We start from the raw sequence: 19554 nt of genomic DNA, 5'->3' as shown, positions 1-19554 counted from the left end.
AAGCAGGAAAAAATGGGCCTACGGAATTTTAGTTCTTAAGCAATCAGCCAGTTTCTATTAATCACCCAGCTACGGCTCAGAAAGCTCAGGAATGCAGCCTTTAAATACACAGACACACACACACACACACACACACACACACACAGTAAAAGACGTGCAGTAGCTTTTTTCCACCTGTATTTAAATGTTTCCCAATTAACTGAACAGCACATTTGAGTTGCCATATATACTGCGCTAATCAATTAAGCAGAGAAGTTGCTGTCCGTGAAATGGCGAGGTTTATTTCAACGTAAAACGCTGTATAATTGTATATAGTTTTAATCAAATAAGGTTGGCTTATTTCTATGTTGAGCAGCCTGTTCATGAAGCTGATAGTGCACGTAATAAAATAGTATACCACTGATGCAAACCAACAGGAATCCTTGCTTTTTCTGCTCTATTATGTTTAGGTTTAATGTGGCTAGGGCCCCATATTAGTTATTGAAACGGGCCCCCAGATGCTTAAGACCGCCGCTGCCGTTACATGTGTCCTGTTGCACTCATTAAGATCAGAATATTATTATTATTATTATTAATATATGAAGAACAGATATCTATCATTCAAAAACTCTGGATTGTAGTTTAAAACTTTTACAGCCAACTTAATAAAATGTTGGGTTTTATTTGGGCTTGAGTCTATTAGTCTATCTATACAGTTTATGGTAACGGGCACGGAGACAAAGAACGGGAACAGGCTCGGTTAGCGGTTAGCTCCAGTTAGCTCCAGTTAACTTCAGTTAACTTCATTATAAACATCATTATAAAGAGCTCTAGCGGATGAGACTGCCACGGGGAGGGTGACCAACCAGACTGATAGATGTTGTTCTGGGTGCTTTCACAGCGGTGTGGCCATGGTGTTTTTACTGTTTATCAGTACAGCTAATCCCACAGGAAGCCACAACACTACAAGCAGCGTGCTACTACTAATGGTGGGCGGATCGATCCAAATATCGATAATATCGATACCAGTGTAATGAGATCGATACTTTAGTTTCAGTTTCTCTCCAGTATGCACTGCTGTGGTTTCATCAAAGAGGCGACCTGGCTGTCTGTGTCTGTGTAAGTGCTGCTCCTGTCACAGCGCAGAGCAGGCACACTTTGCTCCTCCTCCCCCCTCTTGTGATTTGATGTTGTACTGTCATGTGACTCAGTGGCGCCGGGCAAACAAGCAAGCAAGTAGCCAGGCCCGGCGGCGGTGGCGGCCAGCAGCACACACACACAAGCAGGACAGAGACGGAGCAGAAAAATGGCAGAGAGGAAGAGCAGCACAGTGTGGCTATATTTTCAGGCCAAAAATGACGGCAAGCTGTATAAGTTGTAAAAAGGCTGTAAGATACAGTGTTAACACAACAAATGCATACAAGCATATGAAAATTCTGTTCTGGGTTTTAACTTATTAAAGGACAATTCCAGCGCAAAACAAACCTAGGGGTTAATAACGGATGTGTACCCACTCTGTCATTCTCTGGGACATGTTTTCATGCTAATTGATTGTTTGTAGCTTAAAAGAAGCTAGCGCGGACCGCTGATTAGCTTACAACGCTAGTATTCGGGGCACAGGGAAAGTAAAAATAAATCGCTATTTTGTACCACTAAAAAGGCTCAAAATATCACCAAACTTCAACGGTAGCATAATGAGGGTCCCTACATGTTAACCGAAGCATTGAGAACTTTGTAAGTGTACAGACAGTTTATTGAACAAAGAGCTGTGGGAACCCTCACTATGCTACCGTTGAAGTTTGGTGATATTTTGAGCCTTTTTAGTGGTACAAAATGGCAATTAGTGGCAATTTTTTTTACTTTCCCTAGCGTTGTAAGCTAATCAGCGGTCTGCGCTAGCTTCTTTCAAGCTACAAACACAATCAAATAGCATGAAAACATGTCCCAGAGAACGACAGAGTGGGTACACATCCGTTATTAACCCCTAGGTTCATTTTGCTAAGATAAAATCACAAAAAACACTTAAAGGTCATGAAAATTCATTCAACTATGGCAATTTGATGATGCATCCACCTTAATCAATAAAAAGTGTCGGTATCGGCAATACTGGCCCTGTATTTACTTGGTATCGGATCAATACCAAATATTGCAGTATCACACACCACTAGCTACTACCAGCCTCTGAGCCTGAAGTGAATTGATGGCGCTGTCACGCACACGTGACTTCAGGGGGGAGGGGCTGGAGGCCGCTGGTCTGTGTGCACTATAAATATACATCGTAGATTGGACAAAAAATGTAATTCGGATTTTATCAACCTGGGCGGGTCTCAATCTACCTGGGCGGGGCACCCATGTAGAACCTATGTATGGGAAACACTGCAGGAGGTAAGCGCGGGGAGGCGGTGAGAGGGTTCAGGGCTATATGAGGACATTGTGACCGAAGGGCCTCTCTCTCTCTCTTTCCGCCACCACTGCCACTAGTGTCTTCACTCAGCACTCTGAGAAAGTGAGAGAGAAAACACTGGCTCTTTTGTATGACCTTTAAGACAGACTTCCCTCCCCCGTGTCTCTCTCTCTCTCTCTCTCTCTCTCTCTCTCTCTCGCTCTCTCGCTCTCTCGCTCTCTCGCTCTCTCTCGCTCTCTGCTCAGTCGGCCCTTTCCTTCTGTGTAATGTGCACCTGCTTGGCCTGCAAGACATCTCACACACACACTCACACAAATACTTCAGAAAGGAGCTGAGTGAAAGTGAGAGACAGAATTAAAAAAAAGCCCTGAATTCCTGTTTTCTCGACATTACTGGGTGCTTCATATCTGACTGAGTATTTCTTTCAGTTTAGTGGATTTGAGAGTGGGGGAGGGGTGGGGGGTGGGGGGGGGGCAGCTTTCAACCCTGCTGGAAAGCTGCTATTCAAAGAACCATTTGAAGTTCCTCATCTCACACTATTAAGACCATTCTGCAGTCAGGAAAAAATTGACAAGACATCCTCTAGAGTTTCACTGAGTATGTTTGCTCTTATTGGGGCTACGTCAGCTTACTTACAGCATTAGTGTTTGGTGCTGTATGTGTTTTGCCATTTTGTCACAGTAACTATACTCTGAAGATGGCATATTAATGTGTTATAGCATTAACTTTTATAATAATATGCAAACAAGAGAGTGTTGGGAAAATTGGAGGGTATCCTGAGAAATGAGGCCTACTAAATTAAGTTTGAGCCGGTGTCTTCAGTAAAATGTCCTTATGACTTGCTTCTCCATTAAAAGTACACATAAATAAAAAAGTGCACACACAAATAACTTGCTTCTTAAATAGCCACAGTGAGACATAAGCATGTACAAGTTCATTTGATTTTATGATTATTTCATTATCAATTAATCTGCCAATTATTTTCTCAATTAATCCATTAATTACTTGATAGTAATAGTGCGACAAAATAGTCGCAAGGTTATATTTTTGTCAAACGACTTATCGTTAATTAGCACTAATCTGATCAACTATCTGGTGGTTTGAGTGCATCCGTACCATACCTGGACTCCTTGAAAAACCTGTTAAGCATCCCAGTCCACTACCATGTCCCAAAATTAGTATCTGTCTTCTGACAACAACTAAAAACTATTCATATTTTATGCTAAAAGGTGCTCAATGCATCAAACTGTCGAAATATGCCATACTGTATCTCCTGTCATATCTTCCAGTCACATCCTGAGCAGAAATCCATTGTCCATACTAATGGTATGATTAAGGCTGGTTGCGTTGGTAGATATTCCCTATAATTGGGCCAATCAGTTATGTAACTGATGAATTTTATGAATAAGTCACAAAGAAGAGATTCTCTGAGGAATTAGGTCCACACTGCCGCAGAGAACTCAGTCAAGACTTCTTGAAATAATCTATCTTTCTCTCTGGAGAGTGCTCACTGTGGACCTGATAAGAGAAAGCAGAACCACACTTGAACGTCACACTGCCGACAGCAGAAAGAGCAGATATGTTATGATACGTTAACAACGGTCTAATGTGCATGTGTGGCCTTTTATGGGTTTCTGTTATGATTTGACACTATAAATACAATTTTATTTTATCCTGTTGATAGACTAATCGATTCAACGTTCCAGAGATATTTGACTAAGTAGTGCTATTACTGAAACACGTATGAGAATGAGACATAATCTATAGAGAATTTCTTTATAAACAATCAGCTTAAACCCAGATTGGTCACACAGAATTATATTTTGGGACCCCCACAGTGCTGGATACCAAGATGAAGCTAATTTGAGTGCCAGACAGGGAAAGAAAATACCCTATCAAAAATAAGATCCCCTTCTAATAGAAGGTCCCTATAGACTGATTTAAATTGGTGTGTGTGTGTGTGTGTGTGTGTGTGTGTGTGTGTGTGTGTGTGTGTGTGTGTGTGTGTGTGTGTGTCTGTCTGTCTGTCTGTCTGTAGGCATAACTGTGTCAAATGGCATTGAATCCAACCTAAAGCGTGGTAGGGGGGGTTCCTCTTAGCTCTCAAGTTTGGCTCTGCTGCCTAACGACCGCTGAGAGGATTTCCATAGCAGAGAGGAGAAGTGCTGGTTGGAATAGTGCATTACCACCACACTCAGCCAACTAACATACACACGCATTTTCTAAACCATTCATTATGCATTACTCCCCACTGCCTTCTGCAGCCCAAACTCAGAGAACGGAAGCATGTTCTAGGTTTCAGCATATACGGGTCTTCCAGGAGTGCAGGATTTAAGTAATAAATTCAGTGCATTAAATATTAGGACCTCATTGTTAATAGTGAGCTGCTTTCAAATATCATCAATACTGTAAATGTTTAATATGTTTCTATGTTTAGAAATCTTTTCATAACTTGCATCCTCCACATTATTTAGATTTCCTGCTTCCAGAGTGAGTATGTGGATTGAATAGGTGATCCAGCTTACGGTGCATTACAGCTTTTACTTGCTAGGTGCATATGGAAAACATTGTCCTCCTAATACATCATGTTTCTATAAATATAACCTAATTTTCTCTTTAGCTGAAAATCACCTAATCAGCACAAGGAAATGCAAAGATGCCGAAAGATGACAAAGTCACGTGATAGATCACATGTAAGACTTGCTATCCAGTGTAAATTACATGAATATATATGCTCTAAATGACAGAATATAATACAATAATGTTTGATTTGGTCTTTGCAGTCAGGGGAGAAGCAAGTGAATGGATATGGGCTAGAGTGTGCGTCCAAGTATCTGTCCTGCCCTGTAATAAATTGGCAGTGTCCGCCATGAATGAAAACATGAATGAATGCATTGCAGGCTGCTATTTGAATGAAGTAGTACACAGTAGTAGTACACAACAGTTTGTATTCAGTAAATGGATTTCACAATAAAAAAAATCAGGACATTGTCCTTTCTTCCTGGGACATCAACATCTGTCTGTGACCTTGAGGAGTGCTCCCCCCTCTCCCACACACAGGCGGAGCAACTGTAGATTTCGACCTGGACAGAGCATTAAGAGAAGTAGCTAAATGTGAGTAATGCCACTGAACTTGCCTTTCAAGCTCTCACAACAGATTCCTCTGTATTTACACAGAAACACGAGAGAGAGAGAGAGAGAGAGAGAGAGAGAGAGAGAGAGTCTACATGAAAGTAAAGCAGGTGTGAAATAACTACTCTAGGATACCAACATGTTTCCAGCGAAACCTAAAACTATTCACTATAGTGCCTGCCATGTGTATCTGTTTATCGTATTTCCCTAAGGGCAATATGCTATGTGCATAGCATAGCAAGTATTTAACCCGAAATTGCATTCAGTGCCTATGGCAACAACCCACGAAAACATCTCTTCAATCCACCTGCCTGCTCCCCTGTGTATTATAGTCTATTTAGGAAGTAAAGGTAGCCTATTTGACGTACGATGATTAGGAGACTGTGGCACATCGGTGCTTTAAAGCCCGGTTTCACCTCATCCAGTCAACTTTCCCGACATCAAGGAATGTGGGTGGCATTCATGCCTTCAGCTCGGCAACGCGTCTCTGACTCTAATGACAGAATGGCATGCAACAGGAAAAAAACAAAAACCTGATTCAATTCCTAACACCTACAGTAAGCTATACCGTCGGACAGCTTACCTGCTCCGTGCAGGAAGAGGACCCATGGACACTGAATGCAGAGCTTCGTTCAGTACCTCCAAACATTGGTCCGAAGCGGCACATAGCAACACAAATGACTCCTGCACAGCTTCAAGTTCCCCCACAGAGCAAGCCTTGTATTTATCGTCGGCCACCATTGGAAAGCGCGCCATCGTGTGGCCGACGAGAGCGCGCGTTGCAACAGGTGGATGGAGGGCGGGACAGGTTGGGGTGCTGCCTTAAAGTGCCCTCGGGAAATATAGTACCATGACATTTGTGGCCCTTTAAAATAGCTCATACTGTATTTTCCTCAGCTGGTTAAACACCGAGTAGCCTAGCCTACTAATTCATCAGGCGTTAAAGGTTAGGGTTAGAAATTATATATATATATATATATATATATATATATATATATATATATATATATATGAAATTATAATCTAATCATCTAGGGAGTTTACAAGGAGCATTTGAAGGCAGCATGGTAGCCTACCACTGAGAGAGCAGGGCAGATGAAGCCTAATGACTTCATGGCTGCATTCCAAACCAAAGTTAACAATAATCCCTTTTACCAGCTCAGACACACTGTTTAATGTTTGCTTGAGTGCCATAATGATTCTACTGGCAGCAACTATGCATATGTATTGCAGAGGAAAAGATAAAGGCCATATTACATACATTGGCTTCATAATTAATTTTAAATTAATAATACAAAAATGTAATGGAGGAATGCTCATCAAAAAAGAGATATCATTTTTCAGCAGTTTGGGGTGCTATAGTGAAGATGGAAAATATGTGTCCAGTTTCCTTCAAAATAAAAGCCCAACATTTGTCTTTAAGGGGCTACTTAAAAATCAAAAGTTATGTTGTTGTTTTTTTTTTCCAACCGCACAGGGCCACTGCAATAAGGATGTTTTCTACCTTTTAAATCTCTATTTTATATTATCAATGTGGCAAAACTCAAAACATCATGGTGCTACTGCATGGATCACATCCTATTTGTACAGTTATGTACCTATGCTAGGCCTAAGTGTAAATGAGACTTATGAGATTTATAATAAACATTATTAATTACAAACAAATCACGAGATATGTTCCTTATTATCCATTTGCTCATCAGTAATAACTGTCTGTACGGATATTATTTTGAAAATTCTCACAGGATGTTGTATTGTGATGTCGTCACTTTGGGACTGGGGACCACCAGCGATGGATAAACTAGGATGTAATCTATACTGTTCTTCAAAGGCCATACACAACGCTTACAGAAACGTGTGAGGATGTGGGAAAAGTTTACGAAGACCCATAAACAGTCTGCACTATTTACCGAGTCCATTTGGTCAGGTAAGCGGTTACCGAAGCTAATTTTAGCCATCTTTGTTTGTTAGCATCTCGTCCCCAAGTCTATGCAAATTAGCCTCAACAATGACAGTGTCTAAAGCTAATGCAAATTACGCTAAAATGTGCCCTAATTAAGTAACATCACAAATATGGAATGATGTCGTGAAATATAGGTGTAAATATTATTTTGGGATTAACTTTAAAGTAGTTGCAACACTTCTCACTTCAGTGCCTGACACAGATGTCATTGTTGGTTGATTTTTCTCTTGCAGACTCGTCAAATGACAGAATAAGTCCTCACATATACATTTTATGAGGTAGGTAGGTGTGTCAGACCTGCTTTTATTAGGTGTGGGGTTTTTGCCAGAATAAATACACATCTACTCACAATTTCGAAGCAGCGCTAGCAGCAGGAGGACAGATCCTGCAGCTGAGGAGCAGGTAGCCCGGCGGACAGAACCGGCATCTCGCCATGGCCACCGCGCGCTTTCCCGGGAAGAGTGTGGACGTGGCTGCCGCCAACTGGACAGCTCCAGCGCTGGGCCGGCCAGTGTGTGTCAACGGGACGCCGTGGATCCTTTACCTGCTAGAGGAGTGTGTGGATAATGTGTGGGAGTACTGCAGCGTGGTGATAGGACTCATATCCATGTTCTGTTTTCTGCTGTCCACGCTGCCGTAAGTAGCATAACGACTGATGTTTACCATTCTTAACGAAGTGTTACCTTTTGAGGTGAAACTCGGTAAACTGGCTAAAAGTGTCTGTGATTTGTGGTTATGCAATTCATTATCTCTCTCTCTCTCTCTCTCTCTCTCTCTCTCTCTCTCTCTCTCTCTCTCTCCCCCATTCATTCATCCATCATCCATCCATCCATCCATCCATCCATCTATCTAGGCAGGTCTATGAGGCCTATCGGAATGGTAAAGTGGAAGAGGCCATGTCTTTCGGCTTTCTTTTCTTCCTCTTCAGTGGAGACTTGACCAGCTTTGCAGGCTGCTACCTCACCAGCCAGCTGCCTATTCAGGTAAACACACATACTCACTCATCCTTAGTGTGTGTCTGTACTGTGAACTACATCTTAGTGTTCTTAGTCCCTCGAATATTTCAGTTGTAGTCTATTTAATTTCCTTTCTTGTCCCTGAAGTTGGTGAGTTATTACATTTCAGTCACACTCAGGCTTCTTTTTGCTGCAGGCTTTTGGACATATCTATGTTTGTACTGCTAACGCTGTGTTGGTCAAATGTAAGTTATTTAAAAAAAAATTAAAAAACACACCTACAAACCATATAGTGCTATAACTTTTACCAGTTTGTCAGCATCTTTAGATAGAAGAACATTTCAAAGGCACACGAGATTCCTGAGGTTTCCAATTTTGAAGACTCTTGACCTGAATTGTTTATGGACTCATTGCACTTACCTTTTTCCTATCCTTCATAATCCTGTCTCTATAGTGGGAACCACTTTAACAGTATGAACTCATCTACTCGTCATAACCAACAAATGTTATGAGTTTAGCTGCAAAATCAATTTTTTAAATTTAATTTCTTTTTTCCATGTTCCTCTCTCAGGTAGTCACAGTGGTGTTCTACATCTTCACAGACCTGATCCTCATCTCGCAGTTTCTCTACTATAAGATCAAAAACAACTCCAGCAGAAGTAAGCCCTGATATTGTCTCTGCTCTTGATTTCCAATGGAGCTGGCATGTGATGCCTGTGTGAGTCATTCAACCATATCATGACCCTCTAGATTAATGAAAGCATAACTGAAGAAGGAAGTATTTCCTGCTTCATGTTTCATTTGAATTTGAGTCACCTGATGACTTCAGAGATAACCGGGACAGTTCCAGTTGTTATGAACTTATGGGTAGTTACCAAAGAAGCCAAAAGTGCATGACTACCTAAGGACTCATGCTGAAACTTATCCAAGACTACACACAGCTCATACGCTATCGGTCAAAAGTTTGGGGGTCACTTAGAAATTTCCATTCCACTCCATTATAGAATACCAGCTGAGATCAGTTGCATTGTTTTTTTTAATCAGGGCAGCAGTTTTCAGATTACATTATGTGCTTACATAATTGCAAAAGGGTTGTCGACTGTTGTAGAAAGAAGTGGCTGATCTTTAATGCAATATCTACATTGCCCATTATCAGCAACCATTCATCCAATGTTCCAAAGGCACATTCTGTTTACTAATCTGATATCATTTTAAAAGGCTAACTGAGAAAACATTGGAGAACCCTTTTGCAATTATGTAAGCACATAATGTAATCTGAAAACTGCTGCCCTGATTAAAAAAAACAATGCAACTGATCTCAGCTGGTATTCTGTCTATAATGGAGTGGAATGGAAATTTCTAAGTGACCCCAAACTTTTGACCGGTAGTGTATGTAGTTAGTTTATGCAGTCTTTGTTACTGGCCTACTTATAATTTCACTGATTAAAAAAATTATGCATGTCTGTTGCACTTTTCTAGTGTAAAACAATAGGTGAAGACACTAAAGGAGTGCGATTGTCATGTTATGTTGGGGGGGGGGGGAATATTAATTTCCTGTGCGTGTCTTCACTGTCAGTTTTTTCTTCTTCTAGAAAGCCCTGTGTTGAAGTGGCTGTGCTTCATGTGGTGTGGCGCTGCCTCCTTAGTTCTCCTGGCTTTACCCAAACTCATCATTGACCACAGTTCATCTTTAGACACCCAGGTAGGTAGATTGTGTGCGGTGTACTGTATATATTTGCATCCACGTGTCAACATGTGCATGCGTTAGATTTAAGTGTTCATAAATCAAATTTGGGTTGTTTTCTTCCCCAGTATTTTAAGGTTTATTGGACACATATTAATTCACTTTTGACTGGAGATTGTAATTGTACTGTTTCTTGTGTAGTTGTAACATTTTCTCTCTCTCTCTCTCTCTCTCTCTCTCTCTCTCTCTCTCTCTCTCTCCTCATTATGCCAGAGTCCAACTACCTCTAAATCAGTGGAAATCACTGGCTATATATGTGGATACCTGGCATCCATCTTCTACCTCTGCTCCCGTTTTCCCCAACTCTATAAAAATGTAAGTGGCACATTCTTGGTGTGATTCAGTTGAGATTTGGAGTTTGTTTGGTTTGCATCATGTGAGCAATGCCATCCTGATGGGAGATCTTAGACAGCTTTCTCAGGGTCTCATCCCAGGGGGTCCATCAGAAAACTGTACTTATTATATGTCAGTTAATCATTAACAGGGACTGTTAGTGGGTTTGAAATAAGGAGGTGGGATTTATGTGTTTGTGTGTCAAAATAAGAACCAGACGTCAAAAACAATGGTGCTGTTGTGCTGGAGAAACATCCTGGCTCGACTGCAGCTATTATTCACTGGATGGAATCGTCTCAGTATGCTGCTAGTGCCAGAGAAACTTCTGGGCACACACACACACACACAAACACACACTTTCCCTGACTATTGTAAATCATTTAAGTCGGATTTTCCCTGTGGAAATTCCTGCCTGTTCAAACGTGTTTGTTTTTTCTGCAGAAAGCCCAAAACATGTTCACCATATTATTCATATTGGCAAGTTACTCACCCAGTTTGGTGAAACAAAACAAAAAATATATATGACTATTATTGATGATAACCTTCAGTATTACTCTGGCAAACACTTGCTGGTTGAATAGTATTGTTTGGGTCCAGTCCATGTAGTTTTTACAGGGCTCTCACATTTCAGTATTTCACACTTTTGGGGACAGATTGAACTCTGTAGCCACACCAGAGTATAAAAATATAAATGTTTCTTTGGTTTCACAATATTGGATGTATGCTCTCAGAAGTGATGATTGTATTTCAGCTACACTGACAGAACACCCATCCTTCCTGCTGTTTGTGCTGAATGACCCTATTGTTAGGTACTGCAGTTAGAATAAACTAACAATCTGTGTAATCTGTTCTTTTTAATGTCCAGTGCCACGCCACAGACAATACAGTACATCGTAGAATGAAATCATAGTTGGTTGTCATCCCTTTAGGGGATTTGTTGATAGCAATAAAAAGATAAAATAACACAATTCTTTAATCTTGTTACAGTTGTCGGTAATATTTTTGAAGCACAAGTACACAGAAAGCAAATTAGTTGTTGTGAGTAAAACCGAAACCTTGCTTTTGGTAAACTTATAGTACCATACCTTTTCCTCTGACTGGGTTTTCACATGTGCACGCTAGGAGATGAAGCTCCAGTAATAACACAGTGCTAAAGTAAAGAATGCCCATTGAAAATATGAATTATACCTACAAGTCCAGTGCAGGTCCTGCTGTTTGGTCTATTAACAAAATACTGTGAACTCTATTCATTCTAGTTCCAGCGTCAGTCTACAGAGGGCACCTCTTACCTGTTGTTTGCCCTGGCCATGATGGGCAATGGAACATATGGGTTGAGCGTCATCGTGGTCCTGCCTGCGCTGAAGGGCTCCAAACAGACCTTCATCATCAAACATCTGGCCTGGCTCATCGGCAGCCTGGGAGTCCTCATACTTGACTTCTTTGTATCCTTTAAATTACAGGTTTAGCCACAAGTTGATTGAACAAAGTATGTCATATCTTCTGATAATACCTGTATGTACAAAACTTCTGTTATTAGGTTTAATTGTCACTAATTCCTTTTATGTTTCTGTTTAAGCCTTAACTTAGTCAGGTGACTGCCCAGTTCATCGTGTACAGGAAAAACAGCTCTGCTAAAAGCAGCACACTACTCAGTGTCCCGGAGGTGGAGCCTCTACTGTGTGAGGAAGTGGAACTGTCACTGTTATAGGACACAGAATGGACCACGCAGTCGAGAATGGACCGCTCAGTCTACGTTTTTTTTCTTCTTCTGTGGATTCTCTGTGGTCATTGATTTACTCATAACAACTTTAGAGAACAATGACATTTTAGAAGCATTGTAGAAGGTACTAGCAGCCATGATGTAATACCAGCAGGCAATTCCAGTGCGCCCATGATAGTCTTGCTGTTTTTGCTGTTAAGAGGACAAACATGATCAACTCTTGTATGGTTTACTGTGGTAAAAGGGCAGGAAAAGCTACAGCAAATATCTGGTCAATACATTTTTCTTAACACAGGAATCAATTCTTTAGTGTCCTCTATAGAGGAAATTTGCTTTCACAATCTGTACACAAGCAAACACTCAAACAAGTACTAAGCAAACAAGAACCTTACAACAACACAAGTCTGTTACGGTGCGCCCAGGCTATGTAAGGCAGGAATGGCTAAGGGCACAAAACCCCTCCGAAAGCAAGTTTTTTTGCAGAGTAGTTGTCTGTATCTGCAACCATGTCTCTCTGTTTCTCTCTAGGTAGGCGAGTTAAGATCAATTACATTTTTTTTCTGGTTATAAATACTCATTTTTGATACATTTCTCCACTGAGATTTCTTGATTTTGTTTTGGATGGAATAACTGTATTTTCATTGGCCATTGGGGACCATACACACCAAGAGGAAGAAGCTCAATGCCAGACGGCTCTTTACAAATGCAAGCTTTATGAAAAAAATGAAGTGCCTGTTATATTTACACATTTTTGACAGGGTAAATACTGCTGTAGAGGATTTCAATATTATACTAGGATGCATTGTATGGGATTGAAGTTTTCTTGTCTGATTTGGTATTTGAGTGCCATTAATTGCAGAGTTTGTGTGAGCCCAGTAATAGACGTACCAACACGACTGTTGTGAAGTTGATAGTTTTTTTTATTTCTGGTTGTTGATTTATGGATGGTTAACTGTGGCTAACAGGAAATTGTCATGAGCTAAACATCAGAACACTAGACTCATAGTTTGTATGACATGAAATAGCCAGGATGTGAACGTCTGAAGGGGGCCGTCCCACCACCTGAATAATGTTCATTTCATTGTGTATAACGGCCTCATTTCTATTTCAAAGCATTTCTCTGCTTTCTTTGTCAAAGCTCTCTGCTGTCCAAGAGAAACACGTTGTTTGTGCCTTTTTTAAATGAAATTCTTAATATAAATGCACTATCTATTCATTTTAGAACTAAATTATTTTTTAATTCAATTAAGTTTGATTTTGTAACTATTTACAGTGATTTATTCAAGCCACTGTTTTTCATGGAAAATGCAGTGAAACGCTTTCTCTTTTTTACCTTCTCTTATTCCTACAATTTGATCTGTCTTTGTGTTGTGAGCAGTATTGACCATTTTAAATAATGGCGGCCTCTTTTGTAACATCTTCATGACATTCAAAAACATTCATTAAAGAAGACCTGACTATTTTCAGATGGATCTAAGAATATGAACATTAATGGGATGTTATTGAAGACTTGTTGAAGTAATGAGGCTCAAAATTACAACATTTAAGATGTGCTTCTACTCTACTCCGTCATGTCTGCTTAAAGCAGAAAAGATGCTCTTGTCAAGTCAAATTTAAAACACTTTTTTCTTATTAGTTTCATTACCGTTGTTCACATAGCAACACAAAACAAATAGATGACAACAAACCAGAGGAGAAATATAGAACACATCGGAACAGAACAAATCTAAAAGTCTTACTGATGACGAGCACTTCAAGTTATTGGACATTCATTTAGATCACTAGCCAAACTAACAGCTCATCAATGTTGTGCCAAATGTTACACAGTATGTGTGGTGCTGCAATCTGTCATCTCTGCATAACTTAGGTGCTGTACTTGCAGAGATCTTAACATTTCTCTACCTCATAGTGTGGACATTTTATTTCTCCCAGTGTGCAGGAAGAGCTGGCTTGCACACATTCCATATAAAAATAAAATCATTCAAATCAAATCATTAGCTTAATGCTAATCATAGCATTAAGCATATGTTGGTCATTATCATCACAATACCACGAACAACGTGACTGGCTGTTTTTTTTTTCTGTTCTTAGCCAGTCAGCTGATGCAATAATGTGGAATTATGTAGATATTGGGGGATTTCTTCCGACTTTGTTTACTGAGAAGGAAATTGATTTGCAAATATATGCAATTAGAGTAAATTTTTTTCACCAATAGATTGCGTTTTTGCAAGTTATTTTTGTATTGCACGATTCATACTTTGATCCCTTTTCAATTCCTTTTAAATTAGTCTGATATACTTTTTCAATCTAGCACAATAAAATACATACTTATTGTATATATATATTATTACTGAATACTGTAGAACATGTAGTATTTATAAGACTGTAGTTTTTACTTTAATGGTCACACTGTATTGCTATGATGTATTTATTTTCTTTAAGCATAATTTTTCAGATAAATTGTACATGGCCAAATATATAGTAATTTGAAGCTCTGTGTCAGGGTATGTTTCCTGACAATGTCTTCTGATATTAACTGTATGTAAAACCACTGTATGTATGATTATAACTGTATATTAAGACCTGAATAAACAGCAATATACAGTAGGCCTATATCCTCAGTCAAGATATTTGTCTATTTTGTTTTGATGAGAAGGAAAAGAAATAGAGGGACACATTTCTTTAATAACAAATTTTCATTATGAATGCAGTCTCTGTTCTGTCATGGCACATAGCACCCCCCCCATTCGTGCAAACTACGAGTTCCCTCTGCTCATTTTGAAGTGAAGGTTATGTTAGTATATTTAGTTTACAGATATTTGATTGTTTTGCACATGCATCTAAAGTTAATATTAAAAGGAAATAAATGCTTATGCTGGGTTGCACTGTTTCCTTTCAATACTGTCCTAATCCCTTGAATATCACATATAATTTACACAGTAAACATTCTAACAATAATTCCAGTTAATTCTCTTTTAAAAATTATATTATTAAAAAATACTTTGTAAGGGGGGTGTTGGGGCTTGAAATTACTGTAGTAGGCCTACGACTCAAAGCTGCTGTAGGGTGGCATACTGTCTCAAATATTCCTATATTTTGTATTTATTTTATATTTTGTAGCTTTGATTACAAAGTATTTGCATAGTATCCTAAGATGCTAAAACAGCATTACAACAGGTCTGTCATGGATGGAAAAATCATTCACCTTCACCTTAGTAGCTGCTTTTTGATCGAGTGATCGGGCGACCAATTGATAAACTACCCACTTTATTTTTTTAGAGGGCGGGAGTAGGGAAATATAGGCTCGGAGGAGGGACTTCCTTCAGAGTTGAACTGGGATGGCAGGCAGCTGCTGGGCTGACACGTAACTAAAGTTAAAGGTGCTATGGAGGCCTCGTCGGGGACTTGAGGTTTTAATTTCCCATAAGCTTATTTAAATTGCGTCGGAAAAGTTAACGTCTACAGGGGGAAACAGAGACGCAAGCGGGAGTCGTCAGTCTCGCTTTGTCCTGCATTTCAGCAGCGCGGAGCTGGAGTTTGACGTGAAGTGAAGCGAAAATCTGAGCGGCTACTTTGAAGTCACAGGGGAGAGTCGCGAGTGGATGTGGCTATGGGGAAATAATGTAGGTTACACATCGGTAAATATTAGCACTTAACACGTATTTTCTGCTTGGAAATGCTCGGGGAGTGAGGGGAGGAGGGCTTATTCGGTCTTCACCAGGAGGTAAAAAGTTGAGTCGGAAGTTTGCAGCACCAGAGACGGGGTTTTCTCGAGCATTCAGCGGGGAGGGGTGCGGGTCCAACATGGGAAGCGGGGTGTGCTCCCGGAGGCAGCGGAGGATCTTCCAGTGTCTCCTGCTGGTCACCTTGGTCTGCGGGATAATGTACGGGGGGATGATATCGTATGAGATGCACAAACAGCTCAAGAGGACTGAGGCAATGGCACTGAAGTACCAGCAACACCAAGAGTCACTTTCGGCACAACTCCAAGGTAAACACTGACGGTGATGTGATTGAAGGTTGTTAGGTGACAGAGGTGAGCGTAAGAATTCGGTCTCTTTTAAATAGCGAACGGCACGCAAGATTCCTCCAGCAAAACTGCAATTTTATTGTTGTCGTGCTTACACCTCTTAAAAAAAACATGATGATTTAATACGAACCACAGTTCAGTTCGGCATCCAGTTAGCACCTTAAAACGCCAAAGCTTAGCTTGTTAGTCAACGTGTCTTATTAAGCTAAACAGTGGGTGGTGGTGGTATAGCTTGCAATGCCAGGCACAGCTGAAAACTTTATCGAAAGCTTATTTGTGTGTGCGTGTCAAATGCTAGAAGAATTCCACTAAAACTATGTCTCGTCTGCCATCTTACCTAACTATAGACTGCAACTACACAAGCGGTGATTTACCAGAGCCTGTCTTTGACCTATGGCTTTAGGGAGCCTAATCCTGTGATAAATTGAGCATAGCCCTTCTGGTTGCCATAGTCCTACTGGCTCTAAAATTCATCAAAGAGTTACAATTTGGCTGGACAGGTCTGCCTTTTGCATAGGCCTACTGTAAAATGAAATTATACCCCCACACCCAGAAGTGAGGTTTACTGCTGACTGGAGGCTGTACACAAACACGCACGCACACACACACACACACACACACACACACACACACACACACACACACACACACACACACCTGGTTGTAGTTGTCCCTGGGCTCACCTCAACAGTATACAGATTAGTATACTTTAAAGTCATGAGGTCAGCTAGAACATATGTTGTCAGCCACAACTGGAGGTACGGGAGGAAAGAGCACAGTCACCTTGGTTTTAAAGCAGTGGTGTTGCAATGTTACATACAGTACTGGCTTACTGGCTTGTTTTTAAAACCATTTTAGGGTTTAGCCAGCTGGGTGCCCCAACATCTTCATAGTGTGTTGTCCGCATACTACATTTGTTTGCATTTGGATCAGAGATTGTTCGTTTACAGTATCTGGCTGCACTTTAAAATATGATGAGATACCTGCATTGTAAAGATCTGTTGGTCTGAAGTCACCAGTTATTTAGTTACAGTAATGAAACATTCACATTTGAAAATCAGTAGATATAGACAAATTTATTTGTTTGTAAAATAGTGACACACATATACAATAGTATACCTAGGGAGACATACTTCCCTGTAATACTAGCAGAATGTTTCTATTAAACATGCTTTTTGCACGCCCCCCACTCTACAAAAGATTAAATACGTAGTCTTGTCCTACAGTAACCTCACGGATTCACTCACTCCATATAAACATAGACAGGATGTGAGCTTTTGTGTCATGTCATTATGCCATGAGTTTAAACTTAACAGCTGGGCGGAGAGCCCGCTACATTGCTTCATCTAGAAGTTTTGTGCCCACATCAGAGAGTCAAATAGATTGTCAGAGTTTAAGCCCAGACTCTGAACCTGTTAATTTAATGCAGCCTTTGATCCACCTACCCAGCAGTCATCTCTCCCTGTCATCCACAGCTTGGTCCAGCAGACATACCATGAAGTTGTTTTTAAGCTCCTACCTATCATGTTTGTTAAAGTATATGCATGCACATAAGCCTGTGTTTTTTTTGTTGCTCTTATATAATATAATATATCTGTGACAAATTACATTGTTAAACAGTAAATCATTTGGTTTGTAGTGGTTAGGCTAGAGGTAGGCCTGTAACAATTATTATATCATTTTCTTTTATACATAATTGTGGTTTCTTTGTTTAACCGCAATTAATTGCTAACATTAGCTAAGGTCTGGAAAACTATATAATACTGTACTATTGTCAATTTGATGTTCATTTAAGAAAAAAAATACAATGTTTTTATGACAATAAAGAGGCGTGGTTTACTTCAGAGGCTGTGTATAATATAACCAAAAGATGCATCATGGAATTCATTCAAAACTTTAATTTGTTTGAAAAAGTAATAAATAAATTTAAAAAAAAAAATGTTTTAAATTTGACTGAAAGAGACAATTATATTGTTAATTGCAATAATTTCTGAGACAATTAATTGTACAGCAAAATTTGGAATTGTTACAGTCCTACCTAGAGGGCAGCCTTATATGAGAAATGTGCAAGTTTCTGTCATACTTTTTATTGTGTCCATTTCTAAGACAAAGATAGGGAGGACAGCTGTCCCACATATAACAAGATAGAAGAACAAACTGCTTCAAGTAAGGCAGTGTTCAAATGCCATCTCAATTGAATATCTGTTTTCTTAAAGATAAGTGACTTCTTTTAGTCAGCTCGATGTAAACGTTATACAAATGGCTCCCATTTTATTTTTCAAGAAGCTGCAGCCAAGTTGATGTATCCAGAAAAAGAGAGTATGACAGTATAATGTGACACTTTAAATAAAGCGGGTGTGCTTAAACTTCATTTGTATCTCTCAACTTGTGCACCACACCCTTACTTCCATTGTGAAGCAATGGATCATTCAGTCAATCACAAGGCCAGGGCCACTTGATATCCATGGCTGGCTGTTGATTGCTGTTTTTTTGTGCCCTATATTTAGAGGTGGGCCATAGCTTGGGGGGCTGTGAGCCAGCTGCATTGATTCACTGTTGCCCACTATAACCACAGGCTGGCAGTTGTCATTTAAAAAGATCAACTGGCACTTTGAGGTTTTGCACACACTCCCCCACCCACCCAGACGTATCGTTATTTATATGTGATTTGCAAAACATTAATCAAATGAAAATGATTGCAGACGTCTCTAAATGATTGTGATATTTTTTACATCACCAACACTGTTGTCGCCTGCTGTTGGAATGGTTTGTTTTTATCCATGAGATAAAATAAATACTATTGGTCTTTGAGTTGGAATGCACTTTCTCCTGGGATTTAACAGACCTGATTTGGGTGTTTATGTATTTTTGAACAAACAGGTTTGCTGGCACCATTCAGAATATAAACTAGCAGCTCATATACATATTAAAACTAAATCACTCCTTTTGATTTTAGAATTTGTTACTGGGACTTTTGTAATATTGTTGGGTCAGGGGTCTCAAATGTCCAAATCTCTCTGCCCTTCAATCTTCATCTGGAAGTCCATTATTTGGTTGATAAGAGGAAGTAAGGGTCATGCCGGGTTCCCACCTGTCTGGAAAACTGGGAACTCACACCACCCAGCCTTTGTCTTCTGAGTAGCCTTTTGTGTTTAAAAAGAAAACTCACAGATTTCTGTTTAGTTTTATGTATAAGTATTGGTTTACTGGGTGGATTATGTTTACTAGTAGTTTTGTCATTTGTAATACATATTTCTCTTCTGTGACCTGGATCAACTCATGGGTTGTGGCCC

At 39.9% G+C, this 19554-nt stretch overlaps 3 protein-coding genes across 6 annotated transcripts in view; 2 read left to right on the top strand and 1 right to left on the bottom strand.

Moving 5' to 3' along the window:
* Positions 1 to 6238, bottom strand: part of veph1 (ventricular zone expressed PH domain-containing 1) — an 85615-nt gene extending 79377 nt beyond the window's left edge. For both annotated transcript variants that reach the window (XM_078246486.1, XM_078246487.1), the window contains exon 1: positions 6099 to 6238. The gene's annotated coding sequence lies outside the window, so the exon portion shown is untranslated. The remainder of the gene's footprint in view (positions 1 to 6098) is intronic.
* Positions 6239 to 7282: 1044 nt separating this feature from the next.
* On the top strand, positions 7283 to 14857 carry LOC144515537 (lysosomal amino acid transporter 1 homolog). 2 transcript variants are annotated; one of them, XM_078246482.1, is made up of 9 exons: positions 7283 to 7442; positions 7712 to 7756; positions 7841 to 8114; positions 8332 to 8461; positions 9006 to 9093; positions 10027 to 10136; positions 10392 to 10493; positions 11768 to 11953; positions 12103 to 14857. In XM_078246482.1, the coding sequence occupies exons 3-9, from the start codon at positions 7912 to 7914 to the stop codon at positions 12217 to 12219; spliced, it is 936 nt and encodes a 311-aa protein (XP_078102608.1). In that variant the 5' UTR covers positions 7283 to 7442; positions 7712 to 7756; positions 7841 to 7911; the 3' UTR covers positions 12220 to 14857. The 2 variants fall into 2 exon arrangements, with proteins under 2 accessions (XP_078102608.1, XP_078102610.1); XM_078246484.1 differs by having other exon boundaries at positions 7838 to 8114.
* Positions 14858 to 15553: 696 nt separating this feature from the next.
* The window catches only part of golim4a (golgi integral membrane protein 4a), a 21551-nt gene continuing 17550 nt past the window's right edge, over positions 15554 to 19554 (top strand). For both annotated transcript variants that reach the window (XM_078246481.1, XM_078246480.1), the window contains exon 1: positions 15554 to 16222. In XM_078246481.1, the coding sequence (XP_078102607.1) occupies positions 16036 to 16222 (187 nt within the window). In that variant the 5' untranslated portion in view covers positions 15554 to 16035. The remainder of the gene's footprint in view (positions 16223 to 19554) is intronic.

Source organism: Sander vitreus, chromosome 3, assembly GCF_031162955.1.
Source record: "Sander vitreus isolate 19-12246 chromosome 3, sanVit1, whole genome shotgun sequence".
Classification (NCBI taxonomy): domain Eukaryota; kingdom Metazoa; phylum Chordata; class Actinopteri; order Perciformes; family Percidae; genus Sander; species Sander vitreus.
Note: the sequence above shows the minus strand (reverse complement) of the source record. Positions and strands in the feature narration are given on the sequence as shown.